The sequence below is a fragment of the Marmota marmota genome, unplaced genomic scaffold (assembly GCF_001458135.2).
Source record: "Marmota marmota marmota unplaced genomic scaffold, marMar, whole genome shotgun sequence".
NCBI classification, from domain to species: domain Eukaryota; kingdom Metazoa; phylum Chordata; class Mammalia; order Rodentia; family Sciuridae; genus Marmota; species Marmota marmota.
In genome coordinates this window covers 7,095,786-7,114,910 of record NW_025999925.1, presented here as the reverse complement: position 1 = coordinate 7,114,910, position 19,125 = coordinate 7,095,786, and the positions used below count along the sequence as shown (strand labels likewise).

Here is a 19,125-nt window from a genome sequence, read left to right as displayed (position 1 = left end):
TATTGCATGAAAACCTAGTATTAATAACACTTGTTAAGAAAATATTTACTTAATGCAAGTCTTATCCTCTTATAAAGGATGCCCTCACAGCACCCCATTTTTTTCACTGTACAACTAAGAGTTCACTTCACCTATAAGGTAGTTCCTTCAGTAGAGAGGAATTGAAGTAAGGCTTCAGAGCACTTCAAGGTTTAGACACTCTTTATATCTGTTCAGAGTCATGGCTTAGCCTGGCAAGGAACCTGCTCAAGAAATTCTCCTATATATAGGTCCACTCTTCCATTCTCCAATGGTCATCGCCATACATTACTTCATAGGTTGATATATGTGGAATCAGTAACAAGTTGATATTTGAGCTGGTTAGTCAGTTGTAAATTGGCTATTTTTATAAAATGCAAAGGGAATCCAGGTTTCCCAGACACCTCGATCTTATACCACTCTTTGTGTACCAAAGATCACAAGAATATTTACTTTGGAAACAACCAGAAGAAAGGGGGCCATGATATCAAAACAGTTGGTGGGAAGGGGTGGGGGAAGAGAACTGCCATAGTTATATTTTATAAAGAGATGTGTGTATAGCTCTGTTTGAAAAACAATAAATGGGCTATACTTTCCATTACCTGTTTAAATGTTCGAAGTCTATCCAGCGTTCTCTGTCTCTCCTGACTAACCCAGGCACTTTTTCTTTCCTCTTCATCATGTACTTTTTCTCTCTTCTGGTAAAAAAATAATTCCATAAGTCCATTATGTTGTGTCCCATTCATTTTTGCCATTAATAGAGAAAACACACATGCACACAATGTTCTCCCAATATGTAAAATACATGACTTAAGAGAACAAAATGTTCTATGATGTGCAGCCCTGTTTTTAAATAAAAGTCACTGTTTCAAAATTCATACTGATGATAAAGTAAAATTAAATCCCTATTTTTATCTTGTGAGTTTTGGACTTAAATAATTATTTCCACTATATTCTGTTAATTCAAATATAATTGACTTATTTTTAGAGACAAAGATTTACTTAGGAAAGCAGATATGTATATATTCAAGGGAGAATGCAGGCTATCTCCAGAGTGGACACCTCTGGGGCATTACAGCAATGGATACAAATTCAAGGGAGGATGTGAGCCTTTTCCAGAGGAAGCAACAGCCTATTACAGCCTATTTTTACCTCCTGCATTCTCAGATAGGCAGTTAATACTGTCAAATGGTTATCCTACCAAAAGCACTATACAGATGGAATGCAATTCCCACAAAATTCCAATGTAGTTCTTTATAGAAATAGAAAAAGCAGTCATGAAATTTATCTGGAAAAATAAGAGGCCCAGAATAGCCAAAGCAATCCTCACAGCGAGAAAAACTAAGCAAAAGGCATCACAATCCCAGATCTTAAATTATTAAAGAGCTATATGAACAAAAATATCTTTGTTGTGGTGCATGGTATTAGGACCATAACAGACAAGAAGACCAATGGAACAAAATAGAAGACACAGAGAAAAACCGACAAAAATAGTTACTTCATACTAGACAAAGGTACCAAAGCCTATCACTTTAGAGATAAACCCAGCAACAAGTTAGTTGGCCATTTAGATATTATATGGTATTTTGATGAATATAACCAGCAGTTATAAAAAAATGCTTCCTGTTATGCATCAATTACTTGCCTTAATATCATACCTTATAGATGGCACTTACCTACATAGAAATTTTAAATTTTTCTCATACTGTTCAATCATATAAAACCTGTACAATAAAATCTCATTTGCTAGAATATATTTTAGTCAAGCAAATGATAGGTTATGACTTTGTTTTCCTGTTCAGATAATCAATTTCACATAGAAAAATCAACTTTTCATTCTTCTAAAAATGTTCTTTTCGAATACAAACCTTCACTATGCTTTTTATTTTGTCACCTCACTCCTTTATTCCCACCAGTTAATAATATTTTATTACCTTCCCCCAAACAGAGTTGGGGATGTAGGTCAGTGGCACAGCACCTGGGAATTCAATCACCAGTACCGGGTGGGGTGGGTGGGGGTGTGGGGGTGGGGGTGGAGGTGACACCAAGAATAAAATAAAGACATCTCCTACTTCCTTTTAATTCCTTAAATGTGAGAGGGAAGAATAAATGTAACTCTGAAAGAAGGAAACTAAAAGAGATGTGATAGGCTAATTATTTTGAATAAAATGTTATAAAAACATGATTCTTACATAACTAAATAAAATTTGATATTATTTAAATATAAGAATACAATAAAACCTAAAATAAAATCTGAAATAAATTAGCATGTACCCAAATTAAGAGGTGTAAGATAAACAAACAACAACAAAAAAAAATCAAAACACAACAAAAACCCACTTCAATAAAAATGGAAAATGTTTTCAGGGCAATGACTATTATTCTTGAGGCCATTTCGGTGACTACTATTAGTATAATTATAAATTGAATGCCCATAAAGTATGGGCCGAGAACCTTCTAGTTAAGGGATAGTAAAGGCAGTCTCAGGGATCTTTCTTACTTCCTTGAAACCTAAGGGTGGGGGGTAATTTCAGACGAAAATGCTAGCTAGCTTCAAATAAAAAAGGTGATATTTTATTAACCGCAAGCTACATATTATGATATATACCTGCTACATAAAAAAATTATAACAATAAGGATCAATATTTTTTAAATTGTATTACTTTTCTTTTAGTTGTTAATGAGTTTTTATTTATTTATTCATTTATATGTGGTTCTCAAACATGCTAGGCAAGCAAGCACTCTAACACTGAGCTACAACCCCAGCTCAAATATCAATATTGACAGTCATCTTCAGACCTCTGATTTAAGACAGAATTCTCTAAAAAATAAATCAGTACAGAAAAGCCATCAACTTTCATCAATGATAAAACTGGGGGGAATATAGACGGGTCATAAGATGAAGATGTTCCTCCGAATATCTGAATCCTTATCACAGAATAAATACTATCATCGATGTAACTGGAGGATAAAAAAAAAGATAGAATATTATCTTCATGTTCAATAAGCCCTCTCTGCTGAAGGGAAACAGCAGGTTGTGAGATAGGGCAAAGGAAGAAACAATTCCAAATATCAACTGAGATACCCTGTGATGTAAGGGCTTTCCATAAGTCCCACAGGAGAACCTCAAGGGCCTCACAGAAAACCTGATGCACAATCATCATCTAGTAAAGTACTAGACTTCAGAATAAAGAAAAATTCCTATGGGTATCAGAAAAATCACGTTCCTATGAGGTGGAGAGGGCCTCAGACCTCTTCATTACAACATTCAATGCTACAATATAGTGTGGCAGTATTTCCAAAATTTGTTGGAGGAGGAAATGCCCACATGATCCACCAAGAGTGTCCTTTATATATAAAGGATATAAACAGGCATTCCCAATACATGCAAGAACTCAGAAGGTGAAACTTTCCCAAAATAGCACCTTAAATGGAATCTAACCAACTCCAAGGTGAACAAAAATAAACTCAGAAACAAAAAGCTGATAAGAACCAAATAAGCACTAAACTTAGATATAAAAAATTTAAAACAACTGAGAATCATGAGTAAATAACAAAGAATTTAAAAGTTATCTAATATTTTTACATTGAGAAGGGCATATTGGATGGTGGAAGAAAGGAGTTGGGAGAAAGTATGAGTCAAATGATTTCTTTATTTTTCACAGCATGAGTCTGATGCTGAAAAAACAATTTTTAAAACTTTTAAGTTTTTTTAGCATCAGACTCATGCTATGAAAGATAAAGAATATCCTAACAATCTTTCTCTGAATGTTTTCAAGAAATCTGTGTAAATCCTAATAATTTGTTCAAAAGTTCTCTTGTTAAAAGAAGTATCAATTCTGAACTTGATTTTTTTCTTTATAATTGAAAACTTATAATGATCGTACTATCTCTTCTATATACAATGAGAGTTTTTAAAGTACATGAATGATTGAGAAACTGCTTTGCAAGCTACTAATTATAACAGCTTATAATTAAAGGATTTCATATCAATGTATTGTTTTTAGGAAACTGAGAACAATGATTGGTCATGGCACCTATTGGAGCGAGAAAGTTGACAAAGGCGACACAAAAAGAAGACACATGAGCAAAAATCAAGCTATCAGTTTCCATGACCTACAGCTTAAAAGTATTTCATTTGTGCTTTCAATAAGTAATAGCCACAAGTTATGAGAATGATTATGTAAAACAAGAATGTAATTTTTTTAAAAGGAGAAAACTGACTGTTTCTTGACCACAATTTTTTTCTTGCACCTAATTTGAGTTAACAGTAACGGCAACAACAACAAATACAGTTGGGAATGTAGCTCAGTGGTAGAGTACTTGCCTAGCAAGTGTGAGCCCTCTCTCTTTTTTAGAGAGTTTACATCGAATGCGCGCTCTCTCTCTCTCTCTCTCTCTCTCCCCTAATTTTGAAGCCCAAGAATGGTGGCATACACCTGTAGTCCTAGAATTTGAGAGGCTGAGACAGCGGGATCTTAAGTTTGAGGCAACCTGGGAAACTTAGTGAGACCCTGTCTCAAAATAAAAAGAGTTGGGGATACAGCTTAGTTGTAGCAACACTAGCCCTGGGTTAGTTTCAACCCCCAGTCCAGGGAGGGAAGGGGTGGGGCACAGAAAAAAAATCTAGCTTTGAAAAACAAGGATCTATTTTGATATAAGCCTGCTTTATTTTCCTTTAGTTATGCATGTAAGATGACAAGGTTGGTGAATGGATCCATCCAGTATCTGACAATTAGGTATTTCACCTGAGGCTAGTATTAGGTCAAATTATAAGAGGACATTTATCTCTGAGATTCTATTATGTATCAATTTCCCTCACAACCCTTTGTCCCACAAAACTCCTAAATAGTTAATTAGCCACTTCATCCAAAGGATCAGCTGCTTATCAGAAACCAAAACCTTCATATAAAAACAAAGAGGCTATATGCATGGAATCTCAATAACCATGCTGATAACCCTTATTCACCTTTTTTGACCCTTAACCTTTAAGATTGAGACTAGGAGGCAGCGTTAGCAAAACTGTGAAAATGAGCTTAAAGGATTAACGGATAAATTTTAAGCCCTTTATGTCCATTAACATGATGCTAAGTTTTTTTTTTTTTAAATAAACATGCTCTTTCTAGGAATAGAAACTTTCTTTTTCTAGGCAATCTAGGAATAGAAACTTTCTTGGCTTGATCAAGAACATTTTCCAAAAAATCTACAGATAACATCATACTTAATGGTAAGAAACTAGAGCTTTCTATTAAGATAAGGAAGATGCAAGTATGTTCCCTCTCATTCCTCCTTTATAATATAATAATGGAACCATGAGCTAATGTAATAAGACAAGAAAATGAAATAAAAAGGAGATTGGGAAGGAAAAAAAAAACTACTTTGTTTACAGTTAATATTATCCAAAAGAAAACTGATATGAGAAAAATAACACTGGATTTAATTCCCAGCACAACACACACATACAAACACACACACATTATAGTAACTAATAGGTACAAGTCACTTACTTTCTAATATACCACTGATGAACCAATTGGAGTTTCAAATCAGAACATAATACCATTACCACCCCTCCACACAAAGAAGTAGGTATAAACCTAACTTTATAGTGCCATATATACATGTGATTCACACACACACACATACACACAAGCGCTTTTATATAAGATCTAAATGAAGAAAACCTAAAAACAGATGAATAAAATTAAAGAATTAAATGGGGATATATTTCTTGTTTGTGGGCAGGAAAACTCAACACTTTTAATCAATAGGTTCAATGCAGTTCCACTCTAATCTCAGCAAGTTATTTTGTATCTGTCAAAAAGCTGATTCTGAACATTAAATGGAAAGACAAAAGACAGAACAGTACAGAGGGCCTAAAATAGAATCACACAGAATCATCTGATCTTTGACTAAGGGGTAAAGGCAATTCAATGAAACAAAGAAAAGAATTTATTTTTTTGTGGGGCTGTAGATTGAACCCAGGGCCTTATTCAAATTAGGCAAGTGCTCTACCATTTTTTATCTCCAGTCCAAAGATAATCATTTAGTTGGGGATATAGCTCAGTTGGTAGAGTGCTTGCTTTGCATGCACAAGGCCCTGGGTTCAATCCCCAGTGCCCAGGAAAAGAAGGGGGAGAAGCCAATGAAAATCATTTAAATAAATGGTACTAGAGTAACTGGACATACACATGCAAAATAATGAATCCAGACACAACCTTATGTTGTTCACAAAAATTAACTCAAAGTTAATCACAGACCTCGAACTACAATGCAAAACCAAAAAAACGAGATTACATAAGAGAAAATGACCTCAAGTTTGGTGAAGACTTTTTAGATGACTTACCTGATACGAAAGACATTACTAGTAAACTGGACTCTGCTAAATTTTTGAAAAGTTTTTAATCCCTGCTCTGGGTAGGATACTGTCTAAAGAAAGAATTCAAGCCACAAATTGGGAGAAAATATTTGTAGAAGACACATGGGATAAAGGACTGTTATCCAAACATACAAAGAACTCTTAAAACTCAACAATAAAGAAGCACAAAGCCAATTAAAAACTGAGCAAAACATTCTGATGCTAAAGAAGATATCCAGTTTGGAAAAAAAGAAAAGGGAAGATCTGCAGATGACAAATGTGCATATGAAAAGATGCTTGACATCATGTCATTAGAGAACTGTAAACTAAAACAATGATACACCAATACACACCTATTAGAATTCAAAACCCTGACAACAGAAGAAGCTTGAAAAGGAATGAAACCACCTGAGCTCTCATTTATTGACCAGGGGAATGCAAACTGCTACAATCACTTTAGAGGATGGTTTGGTAGTTTCTTACATGACTATATATACTCTTACCATACTATCCAGAAATCAAACTCCTTGTTATTTACTCAAAGAAGCTGAATCTATGTGCACCAAAAGCCCTATATGGCCAGGTATAGTAGTCCCTGCTTGTAATCCCAGTGATTTGGGAGGCTAAGGCAGGAGGATTGAAAGTTGAAGCCAGCCTTAGGAATTTACCAAGAGCCTCAGCAACTCAGTGAGACTGTATTTCTCAAAATACCACGCAGCCTCTGGGTTCAATCCCCAGTACTCCCTGTCCAACAAACAAATAATAAAATCAAATTAAAACCCCTGCATGGACTTTTAAATAGCTTTATTCATAACTTCCAATGCTTGGAAACAACCAAGATAGGTCTCAGTAAATGAATGGATGAATACACTATAGTATATATTCATAAAATGGAGTAGTATCAAACACTAAAAATAAATGAGCCGTCAAGCCACAAAGACACAGAAAAACCTAAAATCCATATTACTAAGAAGTCAATCTGAATAGGCTCCATGTATGATTCTAACTGTATACACAAGATGGGTAAAGAAAAAAAACTATGGCAGCAGTAAAATGTCAGTGATTATAAGGGTCTGGGGGCAGAGAGGGAAAGAACAGGTAGAACAAAGGGATTTTCAGGATAGTGAAGAATCAACAATAAAAAAGCAGAAACCAAATTAAAAACTATTCTGTATGATACTATAAGAACAGATTCATGTCGATAGCAACTTATAGTACGTAAACCACACAACACCAGGAAAAAACCATAAGGTAAACAATGGTCTTTGGGCAATAATGATGTGTCAATGTTGATGTTGTTTTTGAGAATTTTTGACAAATGTACCACTGTGGTAGCAACAGAAGTTATGTGTTAGAGGTGTGGGGAGAAGGCACAGGTGGGAAGTGGAGCAGAGAGCAACCCCCCACACACCATACACAACTGCTAATTTAGCAAAGCATGTTTATTAACCCAGCTACTCTGGAGGCTTGAGGACCACAAGTTCCAGGCCAACCAAGGCAACTTATCAAGACCCTGTCTCCAAATAAATTAGAAAGGGTTATCTATGTAACTCAGTGGCCGAAAGCTTACCCAGACATGTGTGAAGGCCTAGGTTCAATGCCCAGTATAGCAAAAAAAAAAAAAAAAAAAAAAAAACCCACTCTCAATTTGCATGCATATTTATATTCATAAATATATGAACTAATGCTAATATCTAGTTATGAGATTATCTATAGCCTTTATCCACCTTGAGACACATAAAAATAAACCTTTGTTCCAAGTCTCCAAGAATCCAAACTTACTAGTTGTACCATGTGATGGGTTCTATATTCCTCTTCACTTTGAATGCGCTGTTGGAATTTTTCATTGTGTTTTGCAATACAAATTTCCTATAAATACATAAAATGTCTTTTAATAATTTAGAAAAGCCACACCAAGGTTTATTTGATAAATTTTAATTTCAATACATACCTACATAGCAAAGTACCAACTAAACCACCCATTATTTCTCACCTGAACCATTGAAATATGAGCCAAATAATAAGGATCTTACAAAAGACTCTTCTATTAAACTGTACAAAAGACTCTTCTATTAAACTGTTAACTTTTCTAGACACTGTGTTGTCATTTTAAGAGAAGGGATGGGGCAAGGTGGAAGAGGATGTCCTTAGATCTCAAAGGTTTCTTTCAGTTATGAAGTCTATACAGCCAGAAAATTCCTTCCAAGTCTCACTTTAAACAGGTATGGACAAAAAAGAATATACAACTGTTGGCATAAGTCTGTATTCTTGAGCTTTCTCTGATGAATTAAAGACCATGATTTTGTCCAGACTAGTTTAAACAATATCACGAGATCTGAATCTTCTAGTCATACTTGTCAAGAGTTGAAAAAGACCTTAAAAACTAGAAATGCCCTATAATCCAAATGACAACTTTTTGGCAGCATCAAGTCTAATCTTCATTAACTGTATGTCCTTAATGTAACTATCCTTAAAAGAAGTTTTCTAGGTAAAAAGGCTAACTATTGATATTAGTTTCCAGTATTCTCAAAGCTATACCAAAATGATCACTCTTTCATTTTAAAACAGTCATGAGGCACTGGGTTTGATCCTCAGCACCACATAAAAATAAATAAAATAAAGATATTCTGTCCATGTATAATTATTTTTAAAAAAGAATTTTAAAGTATTTTGCCCATCTACAACTAAAAAAGAAAGTCATAATGACTTTGAAAGTCATTAATATTTTAAAGCACATGTTTACAACACTGTAATCTTAGCCTGCTCTGGTTCACTCTAACAAAAATCTGTTCAGTGCAGTTGAGAAAATAAAGGTAGCATTATATAATCTCATTACAGAATGATATAGTGACTCAGACTTTGAAGTTACACAAACATAGGACAAAATCGTACACCTCTGCCCCATTCTAGCTGCTTATCCTTCTGTGATTTATTTAATAATTACTAGAACTTTCACACCCTTGATTATTATACAAGGATATAAGTTTACAATCCCTTATTCAGAACTGAAGTCAGATGTGTTCTGAGATTCACATTTCTTTTTCATATTTTAGAAGGTTGTTATTTCACACATCATCCAATAACTTGGGCAAGATCTGAGGGAATATCCTGTAATAAGTTATATTAATATTTTTGCAGTGACATATATGAATAGTCAAAGTGGTAAAATTAAGACAATAAAATAACTTCATGTCAGTTCAGGTGTGGTTCTGCCACCAAATGAAGTATTAAAATACACCCGATTTTCTAGGCTTTCTAGAATTCAGACAAGGGATTACCTCATCTGGCTCGTTTGGGTGAATTAAAGACTAAATACACAGAGAATAGTATTACTTCTATTACCTGAAATATTTAAACATAAAACATCTTGAAGACTTCAGGGAACAGGACAGGATTTGCTTAGAAGCACAACTACCGTCAGTATGTAATCCTATTATGAGTGTCAGGTACACTAAGTAGCCAGGAGCCAATGCTTCTCACCACATGATATTGTTAAGAGAATAATGGATGGTGTTCCACAGGGAGACATCTATTTTTAAAATCTTTTTTTTTTTTGTCATATATTTGATACAATGGTTTTCTTCTTAGGATTTAATATTTCCAGTTTCCTTTCTTTTTAGCATTCTTGTCACTCCTCCCTCCCGCTGCAGACCTGGCAACCGCAGTTGGTGGAATTGGGGGGCAGGGTGCAAATGTAAAAGGAAAGTTTCTCCAATAGTGGATTCCCCTATCTTAAATTTAGATTAACATAAGAACAGAGTGAAGAATATTGATTGACATGAATTAATAGGCTTCAATAAGGAAATAGCTGAAGGGAAAGTTCAGTCTGATTCAGATTCTGATTTACTTTTCGCATGTGATGCAACTCTCCCCCCAAACACTAAACATAGGACCCCAACAGCCTCAAATACTAAATATCACAGAGCTCCCCCAATTCTTATTCCCTTTGGCCTTTGTAGGGCACCTGACCTACAGGGTGCTGACCACCCTGCTTTGAGGAATCCTTTTTTCTTTTGCAGCCTCACCATCTCCTGCTTCTTCTCCCTCAGACTTCTCTTTCTCTTTGACCCTTTCTTGTGTACAAAGTCTCAAACTTTCTGCAGGACTCTTTCCAAAGAGCCTCTCTTCTCACAATACACCGGGGCCTTCTTTGTTCAATTTTCATAACCTATGCCCTTTACAATGTCTTCTCACCCCTAGGCAAAAATGTTTTGCTGACTTTTGCTTTTGGAATTATAAAAATACTAAGTACATGCAAGATTTTTTTTTAACTACCAATCTGTTCTATCACCTTCCCTTTGCACCTCCCCAACAGCTCTCCATCTCAATCACTGATAAAATCACCTACTCAATACATCCTTACGGAACCCAGAGGCCCAATAGTTTCATGGCCATCTCCACCTGAAACTTGGGTCATGACCTGTAAGGCATTTGTGTTTTTCCCTTGGCAGTCCATTGTGATAGATGGAACCTCTATCCACCCAAATGCCCAATTTAGAAGCCTGAGAGATAATGGAGAATAGCTCCTCTATCCTTCATTATAAACCATTAAATCTTATTGACTTTCTACTTCTGGAAAGGGTCAGAATTGGACACTTCTCAGATTTTCTATTCCTTACTATCTGTACTACCACAACTACCTCAGCTCATACTCTTAACATTCCAACCCCACAAAGTTGAGGATAATGATAATCTCCAACCAGAACCTTTTAGTGCTCACTGTAACTTATTTTAATTTTGCCTTATCTTTATGAAACATAAATCTGTATATATTATCCTTTACTTAAAACTTTGCAATCATTTGCATTACCTTCAGAATCTGCTCAGGCCTATTAATGTGGTTCAGAAAACTTCCCATAATCTGGTCCCTGTAGCACACTTACCACATATAGTCCCCTGACTAGCCATGCTCTTATGCTTCAGTGTCATTTTGTTGGGCTTGGAATTATACCCCCACACCAACCATTTGGCAAATTTCTATTCAGATGTTAAAACCTAATGCAAAGGGGTGGGGATATAGCTCAGCTGGTAGAGTGCTTGCCTCGCACACACAACCCTGGGTTCAATCCCCAGCACCACAAAACAAAAACCTAGTGCAAGTACCACTTCTTACAAGAAGCCTTTCTTTGCTGCCTTTATTTGCTCTCTTGTTATCTGGCATGCTTATCTGGTCATCTGGTTGGCCTTCTCTATAAGACTAGGAAGAGCAGAGACTATGTCTTGCTCATCATTGTGCATAGCACAATGTTGAATTAAAATGAACCAGACTATTAACTAAGTCTGAATTATACAACATTTAAAAAAATGCTTTCAAAAAATGTTCAAGTTCATAAAATCCCACCAAGTCTTTAAGTTACTTTACCAGATAGCTGAAACTAATATTATAAAACAGTGTTTGTGATATTCATAAAAAGGTTTTCTTCTACATCCTATTTACATTTCATTCTCCAAAGACATTGATAGAATGTGCTAGTATCACTGCAATGTTGACCTAACTGGCATGGAATAGAACTTAAAGCCTATAACCATCAGGCTCACGGCTGAGACAATAAGTGGGTTTCAATGACCACTATTGTCATGGAAAAAGAAAAATGCACAGATTTCTGTCAGTTAGGAGAAAACCATAGCCCTGAGTGCTGAGGTAACTGTTCTGAGAGTAGACAAAATGATAGAAGGTTGCTGACATACTGTGGAAAGATGTATGCCTGGGTTTCTTTAATGTATACAAGCCATCTGTTACAAAAAGCAGAAGTCTTTGCATATCTGTGAAATGAGGAAGTGGAAGCTCTGAAATCTGGTTAAGAGCAGAAGGTAGACTCTCAAAGAACATGCCATTCTTTTGCCTGTGTATCTGAGCTCAAAGCAGTCAGTACCACAGGGTTATCACACTGGTCCAGGCCTTAAAACTTGTTCCAGATTCAAAACCCACATTCAGTGCCTAGAAACCACCCTATGATAGTAACCTCTGGACTAGAAAGCAAAACATTTTCGAAGTCATAAAAAGAAAATACATTTTCACAAATGGAATTACTTCAAATATCAAGAATGATCAAAGATTTTGAAATGTAATTCAAGTTAAAAATAATAACAATCTAAAAATTTCTTTAAACTGAAGTCAGAATCAGGACTTGTAGTCCATTACCAGCCACCTTAAATAAGAGGAGCTAGGAACTACACTACATAGGACCCTGGAGCACACCACTTAGCATAGTTACCTCCAGCAGGTGAAGAGTCATCATCATTGGCTGTTTGGACATATTTTAAGAGGGTAATTTTCAGAGAAATGTGCCTAAAATAATGAACTGAGTTATGAGAAGAGATAATGTTTAGCTTTTAAATACAAAAAAAAAATAGTGATAAATCATGTTAGAATTACGAGATATGAATCAAGGACTAAGTAATGAATAAAAAAGCAAGATTTCAATACCTTTTTATTTCTGAGGTAGGCTTTCTTGGCTGAGACACGTCCCCGTCTTGCTTCAAGCTGGCGTGCTTTCTGCTGTAGTTTCTGCAGCTCTTCCCTCTGTGCGTGCACAGAGGCTGCCATTTCTTCTTTCTCTAGCATGGCCTCCATGCTTTCATAAGTGTCATAGTAAACTACTTCATCTCTCTTTTCTGTGACAGAACAACAACAAGGGGTCACAGTAAAGCACATGGGTCATGAGGCCTGACAGAACAGAATTTGGTGCCACCTACTAGCTCTGTGACTTCAAAGCTAATACTTCTTGTGCTTCTCTGTAAAACGGTGATTAAATGGAAATGCACCTCATAGAATGAATGTATGCAAAATGTGCAGTGTCTGGCACACAATGAGTGCTCCATAAATCTACACTTCCCTCCCAGCTCAACTCCTGCAAAACTGTGAATTTTTGAAAATACAGGTTTTGACTGAAGTATCCCTTACAAAATCAGTATTTCACAAAGATAACTAAAGCCAACATAGAGTTGCACTGTTCAGTCTACCAAACAACTTGTTTGACTTCAGAGACTCCTTTAAAACATTTCTTTTATACCTGGATGTTTTAAAAAGTCTTAGCAAAGAAACATAGCTGGCATCCACATACATTTTCTTCACATATTGAGTCTTCTGTGGACTTACTGTGTGTGCATCATACCTGATATAAGTCTTTTGATACTTTCCAGTTGTGCTGTCAACAATAACTCTTCACACTTTAAGATTTCAAACTGTACTTCATACAACTGAAGCTGCAGATCATAATAATCAGCTTCTAACTGATCCAATCGAGCTATGGCTTCTGTACCACCCTGCAAACTTTGCATCTGTAATGAAAACACTTTAGTTAGAGGAAACAATAAAACAAATAAAGGCATAACTAGAAATCAGTACTAATAGGATAAATTCACAACACATTCACTCTAAGAAAGAAACTTATATGTAAGAAATTCAGAGTTTTGTGAGAGGTGTGGTGTGATGTAAGCCTTTAGTCCCAGCTCCTTGGGAAGCTGAGGCAGGGGGATAGCTTGAACCAGGAGTTCTATACCAGCGTGGGCAACATAGGGAGACTCCCACCTCAAAGAGGGTAGGGGCTGTGGTGTAACTCAATGGTAGAATGTATGCCTAGCATATGTGAGGCCCTATATTTATAGCCAGTGCTATAAATGAAGGAGGGGTCCCCCTGACTGATCAATCCAGAGTTTAAAAAAATATGAATATATGAAACTACTGATAATCAAGTTACAACATACGGTTTTAGAAGAAGGCAAACATGGTAAAAATAAGTTTTAAAGTTTCTATCACAGCTCATTACCTTATTTAGGGTGATATACTGTTTTGAAATAAATGTTAATAGTATCCCTTCTTAATCTTGAAAGTAGATGCTAATTTACGCAGTTAGCCTTTTCATATAAAATATATGAAAAAGGCTAGACCATGCGTAGATATTTACAACAGAGTGGTAAAAGTTGACTGATCCACGTATCTGGGACTTTGCTTTGTCCCATGGTCACAGCCTGGCTTCTGAGACCTATAGGCTGGAGAGTAAGTGAGAGCACATGAGTGGAACAACATCAAATAACTGCTTTAGATACTTTAGATTAAAAAAATGTTATGTATGGATAATGATTGGTATTGTTTTTAAGTAAATGCAGTCAGGGTCATAGATTCAACCTAAAATGGGATTCAGAAATTTCTGAGCATGGCTCATGGTGGATATTCATTCTTACATGAGGTTTGTTTGTTTGGCTGGTTTTTTGGCCCAAGAGAGGGGAATTTTTTATGTATTTATTTATTTTTTTAAAATCAGGCACCGGAAGGAAACCACTAAGGGGAACGCATTCTTCAGATACTGGTTCCTGACCCTATTAGCTCCACAAATTCCTATTTGGCTATGAAGAAGGCAGTTACAAGACAAAGCTGAAAAGGATGGCTTTTTAGGAGTCTGTGAGATATAAAATATACCACATTTCTGATTGTCAGACAGTAAGCATTTTTTCAAGAACATTTCTTTTAGAACCAGAGCAACAAGCTTTGGCAGCTTAAGGTTCATTCTTAGAAGTCCCAAGAGGCCTCTGGTATAGGCATCAGTATGCCCTGGAGGTTTTGGCAGCATTGGTAAAGAGGCCCTGGTTTCAAATGACAGGGAATAACTACCAAAAGCAGAGTGAGAAGAATAGAAAGCAATATTAGAGAAATGTCTACAAATTTGCGTGAGGTACCACCTGGAGCCCCAGAATACCAGGGAAATACCTCTATCACAGCATAAGCTAGCAAGGACAGTGAAGTTTGTTGCTGATAAATGATCTCTTCTGTCTGGAAAAGTTGTTACAAACATGTTAGCACATAATGAGAGTATGTTGAAGATTCCAGCTTTTGTTTTACATTGTAGATATCCACACAGACACACCCAGTGACTAGACTTTTTTTTTTGGAAGGGGTGGGTATTAAGTATTAAACTCAGTGTTGCTCTACCAATGAGCTTCAGCATCCCAACCTTAAAAAAAAATTTTTTTTTTCCCCGGAGGACAGGGTCTCGCTAAGTTGCCCAGGCTGACCACAAACTTGTAATCCTCCTGCCTCAGCCTCCAAAGTCACTAGGACGATAGACATGCTCTACTATGCCTAGTTTCACAAGAATTTTTAAGTGAAAAGCAATAGTTAAGTTATGGCCTAAATGTACAGTAGTTTATATTTAAAATAATCAGTTAATTTAAATCTATTACTTAATAAATTTTATAAATACTTTAGATAACATTATCTAAACTAGTAAGACAGTGAATGATCCTACTTGAATAGGAAATATTTTATAAGTGACAAAAATAAATAACAAACCCAAAGTGGTTTTAATTATAGTGGCTAGGTAAGGAATGTCGACAACATGAAACCCTGTCGTTTTTCTTCTAAATTATAAAATAGGAACCTAGGCTCAGTTTATGCCTTAAGACTCGTAGACTCACTTTAAATAACACATCCTTTCATACTATTTTGGGGCGCCTATCAGGACGTAGATTCCTCTATTACTTCACCCCACACTCTATTAACACAGCATGCAAACAGGTAAACTACCTATGTTTTAAAATGAATTTTAGTAGATGGACCCAATACCTTTATTTTACTTGTTTTTACGTGGTGCTGAGAATTGAACGCAATGCCTCTGCGTGGTAGGCAAGTGCTCTACCACTGAGCCCCAGCCCCAGCACCAAAGCTATATAAACTTAAATATACAACAGCTTCTACCAATAATAGCTGCACAAATAGGAATGATACAAATTGACAGAATTATCTCAAATTCCATATATGAGAAATCTTGGGAAAATGAAAGTGTCTGTAATTGCATTGATGTCAAACCTAATGTTACAAACTATTTTTAGGAAAACATGATCAGAATTGGTGTAAAGCTAGTTAAAGTCTTTATGTATTGTATTTGATATAACTGTATACTTCATTACTGGAATAACTGTCTTAAAGTTATTTGTTCTAATATTACCTTTCCAAAAATTCTATAACATATATGGCCTCTGGAATTTCAGATAATGGTTTATGTTCCTAGAACATACAAGGTTATGTTTTGAGAACAAAGACAAAACACTGAGGACAGGGCCTAAGACATTAAAAATTTTCTACTTACATTCTTTTTGTACTTAATGCCAAAATACAATTTAGGTGGAAGAAATGTTATTTAAGTAATAAAAATTAAAATATTTAGAGTGGAACCTAGATTTGTGTGCTTCAAGTCTGAAATTTCTAGTGTGTGGATATGGAATAAATTACTGATAAATAAGTTAAGAATAAACAAGTCTCCTGCCTGGGTAAGGACCTCAGTTTCCTCACCTCTGCTCAGGCTGCATCCGCCTTATCAGAACTTAATAAGGCTCATATGAAAACGCCACACCATTTTTCAATGGAATCCTTTGCCATTGAACCCTGAAGTATCTGTTATAGCAAATAACAGATACTTTTGAAGCAGGGGAATTACATCTTTCTCTTCTTTATATTTTCCTTCACAAAATATTTAGTACTATTCCAAAATTAAAGTAATATTAGCTTGTATTTATTGAGTTCTTATTCCACGTCAGGCACTATGCTAAAGGCTTTATATACATTAACCCATGTAATCATAACAGAGAAGTATATATTTATGTACATTTAATAGAGAGGTTAAGGAATTCACTCAAAAGTTACATAAAGAATAAGCTTGCAGAATTAGGACCTACAGAGTTGTTTTGCTCAATATGGTAGCCACTGGCCTCATGTGAGTTTGTTTAAAATTCTCCTCCTCTGTTCATAAACCTCATATCAAGAGTTCATTTTGCCATATGTGACTGAAAACTGCCCTACTGGAAGTGTAGTATAGAATATTTCCTTCATTGCAGGGCATTCTGTAGCACTGCCTAAATCTAAGCTCACGCCTATAATAAGCATTTAACATTTCACAAAATAAAATTGAAATGGGGACTATAAATTGAATTAATCATAATTTAGCTAAATGCTTTTAAGAAGAAAGAGAAGATTATGAAATACAGGAGTTCGCTTCAGGATTGGTATACTATAATCCACTCCATGTGTTAATTGTTCACAGAAATGATCTCAAGGACTTGCAAAAGGAGAAGCAGTGGTTAAAAATCATCTGCCAATGAAACAAAGTACAGTGGTACATTTTTAAAGCTTTTTAACTGGAACAGTGGAATCCCTTTTCTGTTTTTCTTTATTAATCTTTTTTGTTAACCGAAATTGAGAAATCTACCAGCTAAGTGAGATAAACTGCTTTCTATGATTGTTTCCTGATAGCATCTTACTTTTAGCACCTTCTATTCCAAATTAATGAGAAATGAATACCTAATTTCAACATTAATATTCATCTTAACACCTCTAATGTATATGTTACTCCTATCATGCAAATTTATGTATTTTAATTTGGTCTGCTAGTTTAAATTAAAAAAGCATACTATATGTGATGTAACCTGGATTAATAATACAAATCTGAAAGTAAAAATGTTACACAGTTAAATTATACTATTATTTTTGAATATGAATGGAGAGGGATTATATACAGCTCAAAGACTAGAATAAAGTAGCTACAGCTAATTAAACTCAACCTACATTCTTTCAAAAGTTTGCACTCAAAAGGCACTAATATTTTCAGTATATTTGATAGGGCAAATCTGAACATCAAGATCAGTCAGGGGCTGGGATGTGGGTCAGTGGTAGATGCTTTACCAGCACACATGAGGCCTCAGATCCAATGCCTTATGTTACGCAAATGCTCTACCACTGAGCCACAACCCCAGCCCCAACATTCAAATTATTAAAGGGACAGGAGTCTATGAACTTTAAAAAAAAAAAAAGTAAGACTGTTTTAAGATTCTGAAACAAAGGGAGACACAATTGAAAGGAAGTACTTACTTTGTTTTTCAGTTCTGGGTATTGAACCCAGGGATCTGAGCATGCCAGGCAAGTGTTCTACCACTGAGATACATCCCTAACCTTTTCTAATTTGAGAAAGCCCTTATTAAATTGTCAAGACTGACCCTGAACTTGTGATTCTCTTACTTCAGCCTCTGGAGTACCTGAGGTTACAGCATTGTGCCATTGGGCCAGGTTGTACTTACTCTTAACTCTATTAAAATAATTTAAAGCCAAATTGATTGTTGTTTGTCTATGCTATTTTTAATATTTCAGTATTTAGAAAATTTATTTCAGGTTCAGCATTAGACTCATAGTAAATATTCTTAAATGTAATTTATAATTTTATAGTTTCCATTTTGTCACATCAGGAAGGGTTTTTTTTGTTGTGGTTTTTAAAACAACCTAATGGAACAAAACATTGACTCTTTTTTTTTTTTTGGTGCGGGAGTGTGTGGGGGGTGTGAGGGGGATGTGGGTGTTGACTGAACCCAAGGCCCTGCACATAATAGGCAAGGCTTTACCACTGAGTGAAATCCCCAACCCTCATGTTGACATTTTTAAAAAACAAAAGTCTCCCCATAATTTAAATCATAGGGTGATACTGTATTATAAAAAAAAGCCTTTACTGACAAAAGCATTTGTTTGAGTTGGGCTTAATAATTCACATTTGCACTGTTTCTCATAAGTAATGTGAGCACCTTAAATTAATGCTAATAAAACCAGCACAGTACATCATCACAAATAGATGTATATATAAAGCATAATATGTATATTACATATATATCATGTATAAACCTGGCATGAATGACTTACTGGCAGTTTTCAACAATTCCTTTGAAGAATTCGAATACAATCCAGAACTCAAAAAAAAAAAAAAAAAAAAAAA

General features: G+C 35.4%; 1 protein-coding gene across 1 annotated transcript in view; it reads right to left on the bottom strand.

The window, feature by feature from the left end:
- The window catches only part of Jmy (junction mediating and regulatory protein, p53 cofactor), an 83,681-nt gene that overhangs the window by 9,066 nt on the left and 55,490 nt on the right, over window positions 1–19,125 (bottom strand). Inside the window, 4 exon segments of the mRNA XM_015497894.2 lie at window positions 621–716; window positions 8,159–8,245; window positions 12,804–12,991; window positions 13,492–13,657. Coding sequence (XP_015353380.1) covers window positions 621–716; window positions 8,159–8,245; window positions 12,804–12,991; window positions 13,492–13,657 — 537 coding nt within the window.